The following is a 19038-nucleotide window of genomic DNA, read 5'->3' as shown; positions in this document are numbered from 1 at the left end:
TGTTTGTGTGGATTTGGCGTAGACAAATTGGCCGCTGCATTTTTCCTACATTAAAACAATGACTATGCTTAAAGTACCTAATTGGCTGTGAAACAGTTTTAGAGACCCAGAAACTGTGGAAAGCACTATGAGTGCAAAATGCCTTTCTAACTTCCAAACCCCTATAGTCTAGCAATAAAGGTCAGTTTAAAAAGTACAAATTTCTGCACCACAATAATACAAACACACAGGGTGGGGTTTAGTGTTCCTGACACGGGTCCCATCCACTGGTTGGAGAACTGGCGGGAGAACTGGTGTCGATTCACTGGGGGGAAGACGCAACCTAAATTAAGCGCCTTTATTAAATCACAGGCAGTTAAATTGCCAGCATGGGGTCTTCCGCAGGGTTTAGGACCCCGGCGGCAGAAATCTCACCTCCTGAGCGCTGCTGGCCAATCCCAGGTTGGCAGCTTTCTGCTGCCCATCAGCCCCACTAGGAGCAACGGCTGCTGCCAGCAACAAACTCACCATAGGCCTAGGATCAACAAGGGACCACGGCCACAGGTGTCTGAGGGCAGGATGGGGGTCACAGGAAGGGGCAGCTGGCGAGGGGGAGAGGGGTGTGTTGGATGCAAGGGCAGGGGCTCAATACCCAGCAGGCCCTTCATCTTCCTGACGCTGGGTCCCTCGGTTGGGCACTAAATGCTTTAGGGATGCCCTGGGAGTCCGTTGGCATACCTGAGTGTGTTTCTGGGCTTGTTTTTTTTAATTAAATTTTTCACTCATGGGATGTGGGTGTTGCTGACAAGGCCAGAATTTATTGCCCAACCCTATTTGCCCTTGAGAAGGTGGTGGTGAGCTGCCTTTTTGAACCGCTGCAGTCCATGTGGGTTAGGAAGGATGCTCCAGGATTTTGACCCATCGACAGTGAAGGAATGGTGATATATTTCCAAGTCAGTCTGGTGAGTGGCTTGGAGGGGAACTTGCAGGTGGTGGTGTTCCCATCTATCTGCTGCTCTTGTCCTTCTAGGTGGTAGAGGCCACGGGTTTGGAAGGTACTGTTGAAGAAGCCTTGTTGAGTTGCTGCAGTGCATCTTGTAGACGGTACACACTGCTGCCATTGTGTCAGTGGTGGAGGGAGTGGATGTTGAAGGTGGTGGATGGGGTGCCAATCAAGCAGACTGCTTTATCCTGGATGGTGTTGAACTTCTTGAATGTTGTTGGAGCTGCATTCATCCAGGAGTGTATTCCATCACGCTCCTGACTCGTGCCATGTAGATGGTGGACAGGCTTTGGGGAGTCAGGTGGTGAGTTATTCACTGCAAGGTTCCTAGCCTCTGACCTGCTCTTGTAGCCACAGTATTTATAGCATTGGTCCAGTTCAGTTTCCTGTCAATGGTAAACACCAGAATGTTGACAGTAGGGGAATTCAGCAATGGTAATGCAATTGAATGTCAAGGGGAGGTGGTTAGATTCTCTCTTGCTGGAGATGGTCATTGCCTGGCACCTGTGGGCCACGAATGCTACTTGCCACTTATGAGCCCAAACCCGAATATTGTCCAGGTCTTGCTGCATTTGAAAGTGGACTGCTTCAGCATCTGAGTCGTCACAAACAGTGTTGAAATTGAGCAAACATCTGCAAACATCCCCACTTCTGACCTGATGGAAGGAAGGCCATTGATGAAGCAGCTGAAGATGGTTGGGCCGAGGACACTACCCTGAGGAACTCCTGCAGTGATGTCCTGGAGCTGAGATGATTAACCTCCGACAACCACAGCCATCCTCCTTTGTGCTAGGTACGACTCCAACCAGTGGAGAGCACTGCTTTTACTTGGCATGAAATTAAAAATCTTTAGGATACTGAGAAATGTAGAGGAACAGAGGGGCCTTAGTGTGTATGTCCACCAACCCCTGAAGATAAATGGACAGTTAGATAAGGTGGTCAAGGAGGCCTACACAGGATACTTGCCTTTATTAGTCAAGGCAGAGAGTTGGGAGGTGATGCTGGAACTATGTAAAACCCTAGTTAGGCCACAGCTGAAGCAGTGTGTGTAGCTCTGGTCCCTGCATCATATGAAAGAGGTGATTGTTCTAGAGATTGTGCAGAGGAGATTGACAAGGTTATTGCCTGGACTGGAGAATTTTAGTTATGAGGAAAGGTTGGATAGGCTCGGGTTGTTTTCTTTGGAACACAAGAGGCTGAGGGAGCACCTAATTGAAGTGTATAAAATGATGAGGGATCCAGATGTAGTGGATAGGAAACTCCCATCCCCCTTGGTTGAGGGATCTATAGTGAGGGGCATAGATTTAAGGTAAGAAGCAGGAGGTTTAGAGGGAATCCAAGGGGAATTTTTTTCACTCTGAGGATGGTGGGGATCTGGAACTCACTGTCTGAAAGGGTGGTAGAGGCAGAAACATTCAACATTTAATAAGTTCTTGGAAGTGCACCTGAAGTACCATAACCTAAAAGACCTTGGACCAAGAGCCAGAATGGACATGATGGACCAAATGGTTTCCTCCTGTGCTGTAAATTTATATGATTTTATGATTGGATCTTGGTAATATTTTCCCAACTCATTTGGAAAGTAGAAACTGGCCCAGTGTAATGCAGACAGCATGTCCCACGCTGCTGACCTAGACCCATTCCATCCTTACACTTTGGAATAGTCAGACTGGACAGGCAGAAAGCATTAGCCAAAGCACTAAGAACCTTAGCGCAACTTCTGGGCCTGGGGAGATTGAACCTGAAACCTTCTTGCATATCATGAAGCTCAGTCACTGGCTCAGATGGCTCAAGCTAGCGAAGGATGTGTTTTTATTGAAGGCTTAGCCAAGTGGTAACTTAAACTGCACAAACTGAGCTGTACAAAATCTGTGAGGAGATTGTGGTAAAATCCTTCTGTGCAACGTCAGACATGCACACACAAAGACTGGACTTGTGGGCTCCATGTGCCTTTTCCTAAAAAGCAAAACGGAAATCTGTTTGACTTCGAATATGAAAGAAATTGACCGTTTACATATTTCTGGGCCGTTTGTGGTTATGTTTCACCAACCCATTGAAGCTCCTGTTTGGTCTATCGAATGTAATGTAGATGGAGTCAGGAACTCCGGTCCAACATATAATAAAAAAAAAATTAAAAAAAGGCACAAATCAAAAGTATCTTTGCAGCATAGTTTATCAGTCAACTCAATTCAGACCCAACCGAGTCTGATTCATTGACAGACTGACTGCTGGTTTCTGACTGTTTAGGAATCCATGTGAAGGTATCGTGCCAAATCAATGTGTTGTATGAAAGGGAAGAAAAACGTGTAGTTTAAAGGATTAACGTTAAATACGCACACGTATAGGCCGGGATTGTTGGGCCCCGTCGTGGGTGGGACCCGCTGTGGTGCCCCAGCCAGAAGTCCATTGACTTGCTGCAGGACCGGAAGATCGCAGCAGCGGGTGGGTGCGGAAAATCCCGCCCATAGTCTCCACCAGTGACATAAGATTATAAATTATTGGAAAAAACAAAAAGGAGGAGGAAGAAACGGGAAGGGGGTGGGGATGGAGGAGAGAGTTCATGATCTAAAATTGTTGAACTCAATATTCAGTCCGGAAGGCTGTAAAGTGCCTAGTCGGAAGATGAGGTGTTGTTCTTTTTTTTGTTTTTGTTTTTTTCCAATAACTTATTTAGATTTTTCTTTTCCCACCTATTTCCATTATTTTTAAATGTATTTCCACCCATCGTTTATCTATACCTTTTATGCCCTTTTAGTCTTATTTCACCCCACCCCCACTAGAGCTATCTGTACCTTGCTTGTCCTGCTCTCCACTCTTAATTAGCACATTCCTTTAGATAATATCACCACCTTCAACACCTCTTTGTCCTTTTATCTGTGACAGCTTTTGGTTATCTCCACCTATCACTGGCTGCTTGTCGCAACAGTTCCCCCGCCCCACCAGCTTATATTTCACCCCTTTCCTATTTTTACTTAGTTCTGTTGAAGGGTCATGAGGACTCGAAACATCAACTGTGCTCTTCTCCGCCGATGCTGCCAGACCTGCTGAGTTTTTCCAGGTATTTCTGTTTCTGTTTTTGTTTTGGATTTCCAGCATCCGCAGTTTTTTGTTTTTATTTATGTATGTCGGCCAGACTGGATGAGGACAGCTGGTCCAGAACACCCTGTCTGAACAGGTGGTAGAGGTAGAAACCCTCGTCACATGTAAACAAACCCTTGGATATGCACTTGAAGTATTATCACAGGATTACACACCAAGAGCTAGAGAGTGGCATTAGACCGGATAGCACAGACAACGGTCTCCTTCTGTGTTAAAAATCTCTCTCAGTTTCTCACATTTCCTTGTCTAAGTGGACAGTGAGCCAGTCGGGATTTTTATACATCAAAATGACAATCAGGCACTGTCACAACCACTTTTACAGATACCAGTGTTTTATTTCCAGACTCAAAAAAAACTGATTTTAAATCAGCAGGATGGGATATGACCTTTCGTCCTCTGAATTATTGGTCCTGTCCTCTGTTCCTGGGTGAATAATCCAATCACTGCACTATAGTTTAAATGAGGAAGGCCGATTGACTCATCTGCACTTGTAAAAGTTTGGGTTGGGGGGGGTGGTGCTGTCAGCAATTTGTAATTTGATATAGTGAAGGCGGAGGGTCTGAAGATGGTGAGGACGGGTGAATGGATTCACAGGGTACATGCTGCCAATGACGTTTGATAAATGGTGGAGCTTAGGTGGTCAATGAGCAGAATGTATAGTGCTTTGGGGACAAGGGCTCAAATTCCACCATGGCAGCTGGTGGAATTTAAATTCAACTAATAAAATCGGGGATTGACAGCTAGTCCCAGTAATGGTGGCCATGAAACTGTCATTGACTGTCATTAAAAACCCATCTGCTTCACCAATGCCCCTTTAGGGAAGTTAATCCGCCATTCTTACCTGGTCTGGCCTACATGTGACTCCAGACCCACAGCAATGTGGTTGACTCTTAACTGCCCTCTGAAATGGCCTAGCAAGCCACTCAGTTCAAGGGCAATTACGGATGGGCAACAAATGCTGACCGCGCCAGTGATGTCACATCACATTAAAGAATAAACGCTATGCAGGATAGATTAAATGAGGAACGCCACCATCTGGAGGTTCCCCTCCAAGCAACACACCATCCTGACTTGGAAATATATCACCGTTCCTTCACTGTCGCTGGGTCAAAATCCTGGAACTTCCTAACAGCACTATGGGTGTACCTATGCCACATGGACTGCAGCGGTTCAAGAAGGCAGCTCACCACCACCTTCTCAAGGGATCCCGTGAATGTTTTAAAAAAAAATTGACCCATCTCAACGAACCTCTCAAGAAAACACGTAATCCACCTTGCAGTACCAAAATTTAATTCAAGACTTTTTGCCTCCACTTGGTAAACACTGGCAATGTGCAATGATGTGACTCAGGCTCAGACGTTTACAGCATAGAAAGGCCATTCGGCCCATTGTGTGTGCCACGCTGGTCAACAAAGACTTGACTACACTAATCCCATTTTCCAACGCTTGGCCCATAGCCCTGGAGGAGTGTGCTGGGCCAATTATAGTTCAGTTAATTAGAAGATGGTGGCTCATCACAGCAGATTTGTGGGTTTTCTGTGCCGCAATTTTGTGCTCAAGTACTAGGACTAGGGGACAGTTTAAAAATAAGGCATCCACCATTGAAGATGGAGATGAGAAGAAAGTTTTTTTCTGAGGGTCCTGAGTCTTTGAAACTCTCCTTCCCCAGAGAGCGGTGGAGGTGGGATTAAGGAGTGTTGTTAAGGTGGAGGTAGTTAGATTCTTGACTAACTAGGGAGTCAAAGGTCATCAGGGATAGGCAGAATGTGGAGTTGAGGCCACAATCAGACCAGCCATGGCAAAGCAGGCTCGAGGGGCCGAATGGCCTACTCATGCTCCTCTAATTGTTAAATTTATATGTTTGTAAGTCCTGGACTGGGACTTGAACCTGGAACCTTCTGGTTCAGAAGCAACTCTAAGCCACAGCTGACAGAGCCGGACGCAGGTGGATGAAGAAGTATAATTGGGATCCATCCAAATGGAATTTCATTCTAAATCACAGGATATCTGCACTTCAACATACAGTTGGAAAGGCGACTCATTTAAGCTCTGAACTGCTTTCATGTCCTTTACAGGTGGGGTGGGTGTTGAACTCTGAAACTTCTCCTGTGTTGTATAATCAGTGCTCAGTATTAAAAATTGAAAAGGTTTCTGAGTGAGAAGAGAGTGATGTTACTGTTTAGAGCAAGAGACATTGCTCTGTCTTTTCCCCACTCTCTATAAGTGTGGCCTATTTCCAGAATTGGGAGAGACTGTGGCGTAGTGGTAACGTCACTGGACTGGTAACCCAGAGGCCTAGGCTAATGCCATGGGGACATGGGTTCAAATCCCACAACGGCAGCTGGTGGAATTTAAACTCAATTAATAAGTCTAGAATATAAAGCTAGTAGTCTCAGTAATGGTGACCGCGACAGCTATCATTTAAAAAAACATATATATAAAAACTCATCAGGTTCACTAATGCCCTTCAGGGAAGGAATTCCGCAATCCTTAGTTGGTCTGGCCGACATGTGACTCCAGACTCCAGCAGTGACACATTGGCCCTAGTCCACTCAGTTCAAGGGCAGTTAGAGACGGGCGACAAATGCTGGCCTTGTGTGTGGCACCCACATCCCATGAAAGAATAAATATAAAACAAAATTCCCTTGTGGTTGGTATCATACTTCCTGTGGCTGCAGGTCATTGTGCATTGGCTGTGGGGAAAGGGCAGGCAAGTGGGACTTTCAAGGAGCTGGCACAGGCACGATGGGCTGAATGGCCTCCTTCTGTTCTGTATGATTTTATGACTTGGCAGGGGGGGGTGGTGGGGAAGGGTTGGGTCTTTTCGGGTAGTCAAGTGGTTAAGGAGAAATCTGTGTTCGCAGGTGGTACCCGGGGTGCAGGAAGCTCATTCTGTCCATAGTCAGATTTTGTTGGATCTGAACTAGATTGACTGATTTTTTTTGCACTGCAAAGGCTTTTTTTGTTGTTGTTGTTTGATACTTTTCTTAAATGCTGTTTTGTTGGGCTGGAGTTCCTCACTCATTCTGCATTACATTAGGTAGACAGACCAAACAGGAACTTGAGTGGGTTGGTAAAACACGACCACAAACTCACCAAAACTATGTAAACAGACCATTTCCCTGGGGTTTGGAAGTGAACAGATTTTCTGTCTTGTCTTTTAAAAATATTAGGAAACTTTAAACAAAAAAAACCATCCACAAATCCAGTCATTGCATACCTGGAGAATTCTGTACAGAAGAATTTTAGCCAGAGCGTAAAAACAGATTTAGCAAACATGTTTAGAAAGAAAAAAAATATGCGCCATTGGCCAAGTTGTCCATTGACTTCACTTTAATATGTTGGCCTCTGCATTTTAATATGTACCCTGGACAAGTTCTCTACCCATTGACCTCAGCGCGATGGGGTGGGGGGGGGGTGGGGTGGAAAGAGAGAGAAAACTGAAAATAGATTTAAACCGTTGCTTGCGATAGGTACTGCCGCGGGACCAGAAATTCCCGCCCGGAGTCAATGGGCCTTTTGCCGGTCCATCAAATTTTCCATCCTGCCCTGCGATGATTTCTGTGGGCAGGCAGGGCCGGAAATTCCCACCCAGCATCTCAAACCCGGCTATCCAAAAACTGCCATGCATGAATTTTAATTATTATTATGTGAGCAAAGTAACACACTGGTTTGTTCGGTTGGGTACTGTGTTGGCACAGTGGCACACCGACTAGTTATCAACTTGGCGCGCCTGCCTCTTTACCACGTGCTTCGAGCAACCCTTGACCGGAGCCGACCCGGCTCAAACTGTCTGACCCAGACCCACCCAGCCTGAAAACCGGCAAGTTCTGAAACCTGGGTCCCGAGGCCGCTGGTTTTGAGACAGTGTGCCTGTAGCATGGAATTGGAATCTTGCTGAAAAGAGAGGCATGTTGTCGAAGCTCTTCATCTTGCACTCATCAGGACAAATGCAAGAATACCAAATTTCAAGTGATCACAACAATTTACACTACAGGGTGCCGATTGGCTGAACTAATCAGTGTCGCCTCGCCTACTAATCAACCCTAACATTTCCAGTATCTGACGGTCGATTTAAGTAGCCTTGGAAGGGCACTGTGGACTGAGAATGACCAAAGGAAAAAAAACAGTCACACCAAGACATCAGCTCCAAAAGCCAAGTATCATTCTCACATCTAATTTTGCCACACAACATTCACAAGCAGTTCAGACTTTTCTTCCCCCCACCCCTCCACTCACTCGCTCATGTATAAAACTGTGAAGTGACTCCACTTACCAGTGGGTTGGACACCATGATGGTGTAATTCCCATCGTCATCGAGCGTGGCAGCTTCGGTGTGGAGGGAACACGTTCCATCTGCCTCTCGACAAATCTGGTAGTGTTCACTGCGCTTGGAGATTTGTTTGCCATCTTTGAACCAGTAGACCTACCAGGGGTGAGGAGGAAAGAAGAGTAACTAACTAGTGCTGAAAGGCCAAGAACAACCCCATTCTCTCCATACATTCAGACAGTAGTAGGGGAGGAGGAGGAACTACGTGTTTTCCAGTGTTACTAAGACCACACTAGACTGCATCACACAGGAACGTCTCGTTAATAGTGGGATTAAGAAGAGAAAACAACAACACTAATTAACCCAACCACATGGACTGCAGTCGTTCAAGGCAGTGGTTTGCGACCCATCACCACCACCTCAAGTGCAATTGGAAAAGGGCAATAAATTTGCCCTGACCAACGTCGCTCACAATTGCTGAATAAATTATTTTTAAAAAACGTCACAAATTGTGACATTGAACGAAGCCTAACCACTAGGTTAAACATTCACTCCCTCCACCCACCAACCTAGAGTGGCAGCAGTGTGTACCGTCCCCAAGATGCACTGCAGCAACTCATCAGGGCTCTTTTGACAGCATCTTCCAAACCCACGACCGCTACCACCTAGAAGGACAAAGGCAGCAGACAAATGGGAACACCACCGCCTGCAAGATCCCCTCCAAGCCACATGCCATCCTGACTTGGAAATATATCGCCGCTCCTTCACTGTCGCTGGGTCAAAATCTGGGAACTCCCTCCCTAACAGCACTGTGGGTGTACCTACACCACATGGACTGCAGCGGTTCAAGGTGGCAGCTCACCACCACCTTCTCAAGGGCAATAGAAATGGACAGCAAATGCTGGCCTTGCTGCGACGCCCACATCAACTGAATTAATAAAAATGACCTCGTTGTCTGGGAATGTAAAAAAAAAAGAATGGTGGGGCTTTTCTTGATGTCACCTGTGTCATGGTGCAATCAACTCAACTTACTTACCACACCTAGCAAAACTTCTCAAATGTATCGCTTGTGTAAATGAAAGCAGCATTTAGCCACAGTACTACCACTAGACTTTGTCCTGTTGCATTCTCTCCTCTGGAGAGCCTTTAGAAGTTGGTGTTGTTCTCTTTAGGGCACAGAAGGTTAAGGGGAGATTTGACAAAGGGGTTCCAAATCATGCGGGGTTTTGATGGAGTAGATTAGAGAAATTACCTCCACTGGCAGGAAACAGGTGGCTAGAGTGGGCAGCTCGGTTTTTGGCTGACGCAGACACAATGGGCCAAGTGGCCTCTTTCTGTGCCATAAACGTTCTATGATTCTAGGAAGACTGGTAACCAGAAGGCATTTAAAATAATTGGCAAAAGGGAAATCAAGAGGAGGTAAGGAGAATAATTATTTTCTATATAAAATTCAGCGGGTTGTGATCTGGAATGCACTGCCTGAAAGGGCGGTGCAAGTAGATTCAATAAGAACATAAGAAATAGGATCAGGAGTAGACCATTTGGACCCACCATTCAATACAATCATAGCTGATGTTCTGCCTTAGCTCTCCTTATCCCTCGGTTCCCTGCCAGGCCAAAAATCTGTTTATCTCAGCCTTAAGTATAGTCAATGATGGAGCATCCACAGCCCTCTGGACAGAGAATTCCTGAGACTCACAACCATCTCAGTCAGAAATTCTCCTCATCTCAGTCCTAAATGATGAACCCCTTATCGTGAGAGTATGTCGCTGTATTCTCCAGCCAGGAGCAGTAATTTTCAAAAGGAAATTGGACATATATTTGAAAATGAAGAACTTGCAGGGCGATGGGGGACTAATTGGACAGCTCTTTCAAAGAGCTATCATAGACACCATGGCCTGAATGACCTCCTTTTCTGCTGAAAGATTAAACTCCTGATCCTAATTCTTTGTGTCCTTGTCATTGCAGCTTGTACCTTTGGCATGGGGTCTCCGGTCACTTTGCAGGTGAAGGTCACTGACGTCCCCTCGAATAGTTTGACATGTTTGAGTTTCCTCTCGAAGGCTGGTGCAGTGCCGTGTTCGGGCAGCTCATCATGTTGGACCTCCTCATCAGACTCATCCACGGGCGAACGCTCCAGGCGAAACTCAATCTCACTGATCAGCCTCTGTTCAAAGCTGGAGACCTTGTATTCCTAAAAAAAAAACAGCAAACCCAAAATGTCAACAGCAAACAGAAGATGAGTTAACAATGCAGATGGATATTGTCCGTCGACCTAAACTGTGATGCTTCCCTCTAGAATAGAGAGGGCTGACGAGGTGACCCAAGAGGGGTCTGGAAAATTGCCAATAGATTCTGTAGAATACGGCAGAATCTTTCCCTCGTCAGGCGGGCTCACGCCCGACCCAATTGGGAGAAAAATAGTGTGTGATGACATCAGGTGAGCATCCCGACGTCATCGCACACTCGTGCGATATTTCGATCGGCGGACATGCGTGGGATTCGGCAGCATGCCCGCCAACAATTAAAGAGGGCTATTAGGTCCATTAATTAATTAAATAGAATTTTTCCCTGCCCGTCCAACCTTATAGTTGGCAGGCAGATAGACGAAGAGGCCTTTCGATTTTGGGCGGGATGAGGTTCCCGATGTTAATCGAAAATAACATGATTTTTAGAACTCATTTTCAACATGTTCCTGCTCAGGTGGTCAGAGTCACATGAGGGGACATGATTTCCTTTTTTTTGAAAACTTTATTTTTAATGTGAAAAATCTTCAGCTCCCTGAGGCAGCCCTGTGCCTTCAGGGAGCTTTCACTGAGCGCACCCAGGCTGACTTCCGCACTCGCCCTCCTCCCTCCACCCCACCCAGGCAGCGCTGAGGTTATCTGCGCGCGATTCACACTGGCCGGCTGTTAATTGGCCAGTCAGCGTGAAATTGCGGTCTGGGCTCGATTGCGAGCGCCAGTCCGTTGCACGGCCACTCCCAGGCCCGCCCGACACGGTAAAAATTCTGCCCAGTAAGATGATGCTTCAACTCATTGAAGGAATCCAAAATAAGGGTCGATGAGACAATAAATTGGATAGGAAATTCAGGAGAAACTTTTACCCAGGGAGTGGTAGAATGTGAAATATGAGGAGTAATTGAGGCCAATAGAACAGATGCCTTTAAGGGGAAGCTAGATAACCACATGTGAGGAGGTCTTGTGTCACAACAGGCAGCATCCGTGTCTGAGTTCAAGTCCCACCCCCAGGACTTGATGGCCAAGGAAGGTGCATTCACAATGTGGCCAAACAGGTTGATTATTAATCTGCAAATCCTTCCAACACACCAGGAGGTAGGAGTGGGAGAGTGGGAGAGATTCCTGGTCAGCTACGTGATGGAAAGAACGTTGGAGCCTCTACCATCACTACCTACAGCTCCAGACTACAACATGCGTGTAAAAGTGCATATTGCCACTCGGACTCTGGGTGAACTATAACATGCCACCACCACATAACCTTCCACTCCTTTTTCCCTCTTGGGCTTATGTGGATAGGTTTAGATAAAGTAGGGAGGGGGCTGGGGTGGAGCATAAATGCCAGCATCTATGGACCGAATGGTCTGTTTCTCTGCTGTAAGCTCTTATCTCATTTGACATCACTGCAGGGTTTGAGCCAAAACGGAGTAACGAATGCCACTGGTGTTTAGAACTTTACAGGCAATATCAGAAGGCAAGAGGTAATTAAAATACCGTGGGCGGAATTTTAAGGCCCAGTCGGGGTGAGGGCGGGGCCGGAAGATGTGGCGAGCCGATCAAAAGTCCATCAACTTTGGCAGGATTGGAAAATCCCGCCAGCAGGAGGGTCTGCAAAATTCTGCCGTGTGTGTGTTCAGGATCCTGATTTCAATCACCCATATCTTCGTTTCACTTGTCTAAGATTTCTGTGTCCAGGGCCACGTTATCACGTCTTGTCACTAGCTGCTAAAGGTAAAGCCAGCTGACACGTTTGGCAAGTCGAGCCCTTCTCACCAATACCCCTACCACAACCCCCCAGGATGAGGGCACAATGCCAAACCCAAAACAACATTTCACCCAGTAAGGTCAGCAGGTTAAAATGGAGGCACCATTGAGGACTCAGCTTCCAGAATCCAGATCCACCCAACCACCCCGGGAACATGGTCAGCAGATGAAACAACCAGGCTTAACCATAAACCAGCAGCTTCCCTCCAGTTCCCCCATGTCCGAGTTTTACACTCAACTGCTGTCAATACCGTCCACTGATAAACCAGTAGAAGGGGCACCTGGGTCAGAACTAGATATGGTCATCAACAGAATGTTACACCCCAGGAGGAGGCCCTTCGCCTCATCGCGCCTGCTTTTCGATAGTCCCCAACTTTTCCCCACAGCCCCGCAAAGTTTTCCTTGTTTATCCAGTTCCCTTTTGAAAGTTATTATTGAATCCCTTTCCAACGTCCTTTCATGCAGCACAATCCAGGTCATAAGTTGTTATCTGAAAAATACTCTGCTCATCTTCCCACTGGCTTTTTAAAAAAAGTCAAGTATTGTAACTCTGGTTACCAACCCTCCTGCTACTGGAGACAGTTTCTCCTTTTCTATACCCTACCAAAACTCTTCATGATTTGAACACCTCTATCAAATCTCTCCTTAACCACCTCCAAACCCACAACCACTACCAGCTAGAAGGACAAAGGCAGCAGATAGATGGGAACACCACCACCTGGAAGTTCCCCAAGTCACTCACCATCCGGACTTGGAAATATATCGCCGTTCCTTCACTGTCACTGGGTCAAAATCCTGGAACTCCACATCCCCCCCCCCCCCCCCCCCCCCCCCCCCCACCCCCTAACAGCACTGTGGCTGTATCTACACCACATGGATTGTAGTGGTTCCAGTAGGTAGCTCACCACCACCTTCTCAAGGGCAATTAGGGATGGGCAATAAATGCTGGCCCAGCCAGCAACGCCCATATCCCATAAAATGAATAAAAAATAAGTTGAAATATCCCAGCTTCTGTAGTCCCTCGTCCCCTGCTGCCATTCTAGCAAGTCTCCTCTGGCAGCCTCACACTAAAGCGCAGTATACCCAAATGGAAACAATGCTCCACTTGGGGCCCAACTGCCAAAGAAACATTCCAGGGGCAATCAGACAATGTCTTATTTTCAAAGGAACTCTGCCCCTAAGAGAAGGTCAGAGACATGCAAAAAAGGAGAGGTCAACCTAAGGGGGCTCCTATACTTAAAAACCGCAGAGGGTGTAATGCTTTCGAGCAGGGCTATGAATAGTGCTGCTTTAACATCCAACAGTCCCAAGGCAAATCCAATGAGAGGTCGCAGGAAGGCTTGAGGGGTTGATATGGTTCAGTGATTTCAAAAGCAAAGCTGGGAGAAAGAGGGGGGTGGTGGAAGGACAAATATCTAATAACCCTTACATTAACCTTTGGAGTGATGGGAAAACACCACTCAGGTATTCCACAGTAGCCAACAACCCTGTGAAGAGCAGAGCGACAACAATAATAGGACACAGGAGGGAGATGGTGGTGTAGTGGCAGTGTCACTGGACTAGTAATCAGAAGCTAAGGCTAATGCTCTGGGGACAAGGGTTCAAATCCCACCATGGAATAAAGAAACGAAACACACGTTGGCACCCTCTGCTCTCGCTAACTCGCTCTCATCTTGCCCCCTCCCTCCTTAGAGGAGAGGCGATTTGTTAGAGGTATTCAAAATCATGAGGGGCCTGGACAGAGCAGATAGGAAGAAGCCATTCCCACTCATGAAAGGAATGAGAACAAAAGGACAGAGATTTAAAGTAATTCATAAATAGAAGCAAAAGGAGGAGAAGCTTTTACGCGGTTGGGGGTTTTGGATTTGGACTGCACCGACAGAGTGTGGTGGAGGCAGTTTCAATCGAGCATTGAAAAGGGAATTAGACTGGCATCTGACAAGGAAGAACGTGCGGGGAGAAGGTGGTAGGATGGAACAGGGCGAGTTGCTCATTCAGGGAGCCAGTGGAGACACGATGGGCCGAATGATCTGCTCCTGTGCTAAAACAGTTCTGTGATTGATTCCGTTATGGTAACTAATAAATCCAACAGGGGAATTCAGGAGAAACTTCCTCACCCAGAGAGTAGTGCTTAAATATGGAACTCACTACTGCATTTAAGGGGGGAAGCTAGACAAACGCATGGGGCAGGATTTTTAGTTTGGCAGGTGCCCAGTGGGGCCCGGGAGCATCCAGGGAACGGATCCCCGACTACAATCAGTCAATGGCCAGCCAGCGTGAAAGGCGTGCTGAAAGGCTCAGTGTAGCCGGGGTGGGGGGCGGGAGGGAGGACGAGGAGCGCTGAAGTCAGTGCGAGCGGAGGGGGAGTGTGGAACGAAAGCTCCGTGAAGACAGAGAGCTGCTTCAGGGAGCGGAAGAATTTAAATGCAAAAAGATTTTAAGATGCCCACACATCAGAATCAGTCACCTGAACACATGCAAGATGAAAATTCTATCCATACATTTCTTATTTATTTATTTATTTAATAATGGAATCCTCATCCCGCCCCCTGGATGAGGTTTCCTGAAAAGCGCAGAGGCCGCCTGGGTCGATTCGCCCGTCCATCGGAAATCGGGCAACGGGAAATCTCCGTTAATTTCACAGTTAATGGACTGAATTGCCCTCTTAAATCGTCAGCGGCCACGCTCCTGAGTTTAGCGCTCGCCCCGACTGAAGTACCACACGAGTGCGCGATGACGTCGGGACGCTCGCCCGACCTCACCCACGCGCTATTTCACGCTCGAGGAGGTCGGGTGCGCGCCCGCACGCCGAGCGAAAGTTTCTGCCCACGAGGGCAATGGGAATCAAAGGAGTTGGGGGGGAGATGAAGTAAATAAGGCGGGAGGAGGCTCACATTGAGAATGAACACTGGCCTGGATCCAGTTGGGGGTGACTGGGCCGATGGTGCAGTACGCGTGATGTCACGCCAGATTTACGAGTTAGGACCTCATACCTGGCTGGGGCGTTTGAGTGCGCGCGGTGTGGATCCATTTCTGCCGTTTTATACATCCCCCCTGTCGCCCTCCAGCCGCTGCTACACAGAGGGTTAGCGATTCCCTATTGAGCGCCAGCGCGGGATCCGATCTCAAAACATGCACAAGTTCACAGCGTAAAAGTAAAAGCAAAGACATCGCGGACGCTGGAAACCGGAAATAAAAACAGGAATGCTGGAAAAACTCAGCAGGCCTGGCAGCATCTGTGGAGAGAGAGAGAGAGAGAGAGAGAGAAACAGTAAATGTTTCGAGTTGAATGATCAGTTCAAAAGTAGAGCAACTCAAAATGCCGACTGTTTCTCTCTCTCTCCACTGATGCCGCCAGACCGGCTGAGTTTTTCCATGGCTTTGTTTTTATTTCCCTGGTGTAAAGACTTGATTTAAAAGGCAATAATCAGCTGCAGACCACCATCCTAGCAGCTTGAGTGTTTAACCCTCAGCCTGAAATACAAATACAATTTATTTTTAACTCCATGAATAAATGACATGGATCCCTGGTGAACAAAGCTGCTGTAGCTGTTTCTCGCAAGTAAACTGAGAACAACAACAGGATGACTCCTGTATCTTAAACTGGACACTAAATCGACCTCATCGGCATCAAAAACCTTTTACCCATTCCGAGTGCCGGATTGTTTTGTTAACCCCACCCCGCTTTTAAAGTGAAACATCCTGGCCCAAGCCCCAAATAAAAAGGATATAATGTTCTGAATAATCTGAGGCAAATAGTTCCCGCTGTTCAATTTCCATCCATCCCCAACCCCCACCCCCCAACTAAAGTAATAACAGAACAGGAAAGAAAGTGGTATCTTAATTCACATGGAGGAACAAATGATTGCCAGAAGGAATGCATTTTTTGTTCTGCTTCTACCTTCTTATTTACCATCAGGATTGGAGGAATGTAAAATTAGATTATAAGCCTTCGCCGCATTATTGGGCAAAAAAAAATGTTTGTGGTGCCGAATGAATCAGTCTTGCTCTCTCGACAGAAACGCTTTCTTACACGCAATAGAATTTTAAAAGAATGACTCGAATGGTTTGCCACAAACACCAAATGCCAAGCAAACACACCTGGGCCAGAGGCTCATCCTCGACCTCCTGGAAGTTGAAGACAGTGGCAGCATTGTCCGCTCCCAGAAGCCTCCGGGCCATCTTTTCCTCATAGGTCAATCTCTGAGGTGGGGTTGGGGGTGAGGGGAGGAGGAGGAGGAGAGGAAAAAAAAGAGAGAGAGAAATAAGATACAGATGTAGACTGTGTACAATAAGCGAGTAAGTAAAAGTCAGCTCGAATGGTTCGAGATTGGAAAAACGTCGCCATCACAAAACACATCCAAGGCATCCATTTGGAAGGCAGAGAAAGATGGACTTCCATCGACACTGCCCGTTCCAAAAACTCAGGGACGCCCCGAAGACAACTTCACAGCCAATGATGTACTTTTTGAAGTACAGTCTCTGTTGTAATGCAGGAAATGGAGTAGCCTTATTGGGCACAGCAAGCTCCCACAAAAGACCAACGTGAAAATGACTAGATAATCCCTAAGGGGAGGCAGTGGCAGGGTGGTATTGTCACTGGACTGGTAATCCACAGTCCCAGGGTAATGCTCTGGGGGCCTAGGCTCGAATCCCACCATATTGGATTTGAATTCAATAAAAACCTGGCATTAAACGTCTAATGATGACTATGGATCAATTGTTGTAAAAACTCATCTGGTTCACTAATGCCCTTTAGGGAAGGAAATCTGTCATGTGGCCTACACGTGACTCCAGACCCACAGCAACAGTGGTTGACTCTTAAATGCCCTCTGAACGAGGGCAATTAGGGATGGGCAATAGATGCTGACCTAGCCAGCAACACCCAAATCCCACAATCTGCCGAAGGGCCATGAAGGCTCGAAACGTTAACTGATTTCTTCTCCGCCGATGCTGCCAGACATGCTGAGTTTTTCCAGGTAATTCTGTTTTTGTTTTGGATTTCCAGCATCCGCAGTAGCTTTTAGCTTTTTGTTTTTTTAAAAAAAATAATCCTGTTCTCGTGCAAATTTTCCTCAGTAGCCAATTCACTTAATTTACATTTTTACACTCCCTGTCAACATTGATAAGCTTGTTTAACTGTCACGTACAAGTGCAGGGGCTTGTAGTTCCATTTCGACTAGAAAGGAGGGTAAGGATGTTTCTCCGACATTAGGTTTGGAGCTGACTTTGCTGAGTGAACAGTGGAGTTGCTCAGTCAAACCCATTAACATGAGCAATAGGTCAGAAATGACATTAGTTCTTACCCAAGCTCCATCACTAGTGGGCTTCAAGAACTAGTTCACACATTTCCCCATTTATAGCAGGCACATGGGCATGAACACAACTTGCCCACTATATGGGGTAGACAGTGAAACCAAGGCTGTAAAAAATTCTTTCGAGTTATCAACAGTCACAGATTGCAACTCTTTCAAGTACAATCACAGTTCTTGGTTTCCGGGAGTGGGACGTGAACCCACAACCCTCTGGTTCAAAGGCGAGGGTGCTATGAACTGAGCCACAGCTGACACCTCACTTTAACCAAGGCTGTAAATAAGGACAGGAAAGCTCCACTTTGAAAATGCCTCGTCATTGCTACCAGAATCTCAACGCTCCAGCTGACTTCAGGCAAAATCAGGCTTTCAAACAGCTTCAATCAGGACAGTTGCTTAAATGGGCAAGTGCTTATCACACCACCCGAAATAGCCAGCGTGCTTGATACAGTTCAATTGGTGCCTTTGTAATTGACGCCTTTGGTAATGACAAGTGGTCAGTGCCATTTCCCCACGCTAAGTGTGGATGGTGTAAGTGCTGGGGGCTGTAGTGGGCAGGATCTGCTGCAATTGACTTACTACACCCAGTGTCTTTACTTTGAAGGCTCTTAGTTGAACGCAAAAGCATGGTACACAGTAGCCAACTAGCACCAGCGATATCCCAAAAACACCACTGAAACAAACAAACGCTCAATTATACATTTGATCGTATGGCTTGTGATGAAAGTTGGATTGGCTCGTGTTTTGGCTGAGGCTCTTTGTGCAAGTGCTAAGTGTTGCTACGCTCCAGAGACTTGCACACAAAATCTAGGCTTAAAATCCCAGTGCAGAACTAATGGAGAGCTGCACTCTTTTTTTGGATGGAACATTAAACCAAGGGATGAGAATGTTAACTGTACAAATTAATGTCAAGGATATATATAGGTGGAGGGCATTTATTAGAGGACTACTTGAGCACATATAAAGAGATACCTGTTGATGCTGCTGGTGGGCTGTAGGGTTAGGAGTTGTATATTTGTATTTGTCTCACCCTAAATAAATCTAAAGGCTGCAATAAAAACAAAATGCTGAAAGAAAACTCAGGTCTAGCAACATCTGTGGAGAGAGAAACAGAGCTAATGCTTCAAGTTCAATATGATTCTTTCCTGGAATCTAAAGGCTGTGTTTATTTGTGCTGCAACACTAGGGGGAGCCCTCCCTGCACATGCAGTGTCAGAGGGTCAGCGGGCTGCATTAAAATGAACAAGTTGTCTCGACACAGACAAACAATAAAGTTAAAGTTGCCCATTTTTATGTCTGTGCAGTCCTTAACCAATTGGAATTTGTTGTATCTATCGTTTATCAATTGTTCTCTCCATAAAACATGCTTCTGAT

The 19038-nt window shown here is 46.5% G+C and overlaps 1 protein-coding gene across 5 annotated transcripts in view; it reads right to left on the bottom strand.

Annotated features, from left to right (window-relative positions):
• palld (palladin, cytoskeletal associated protein) overlaps nt 1-19038 on the bottom strand; it is a 436835-nt gene that overhangs the window by 28732 nt on the left and 389065 nt on the right. For all 5 annotated transcript variants that reach the window (XM_078561258.1, XM_078561267.1, XM_078561294.1 and 2 more), the window contains 3 exons: nt 16454-16555; nt 10327-10545; nt 8358-8507 (listed from right to left, as the gene is read on the bottom strand). In XM_078561258.1, the coding sequence (XP_078417384.1) occupies nt 8358-8507; nt 10327-10545; nt 16454-16555 (471 nt within the window). The remainder of the gene's footprint in view (nt 1-8357; nt 8508-10326; nt 10546-16453; nt 16556-19038) is intronic.

Source organism: Cetorhinus maximus, chromosome 2 (assembly GCF_964194155.1).
Source record: "Cetorhinus maximus chromosome 2, sCetMax3.hap1.1, whole genome shotgun sequence".
In the NCBI taxonomy this organism is placed as follows: Eukaryota; Metazoa; Chordata; class Chondrichthyes; order Lamniformes; family Cetorhinidae; genus Cetorhinus; species Cetorhinus maximus.
The sequence above is the reverse complement of the archived record's forward strand: the minus strand, read 5'-3'. Positions and strand labels throughout refer to the sequence as shown.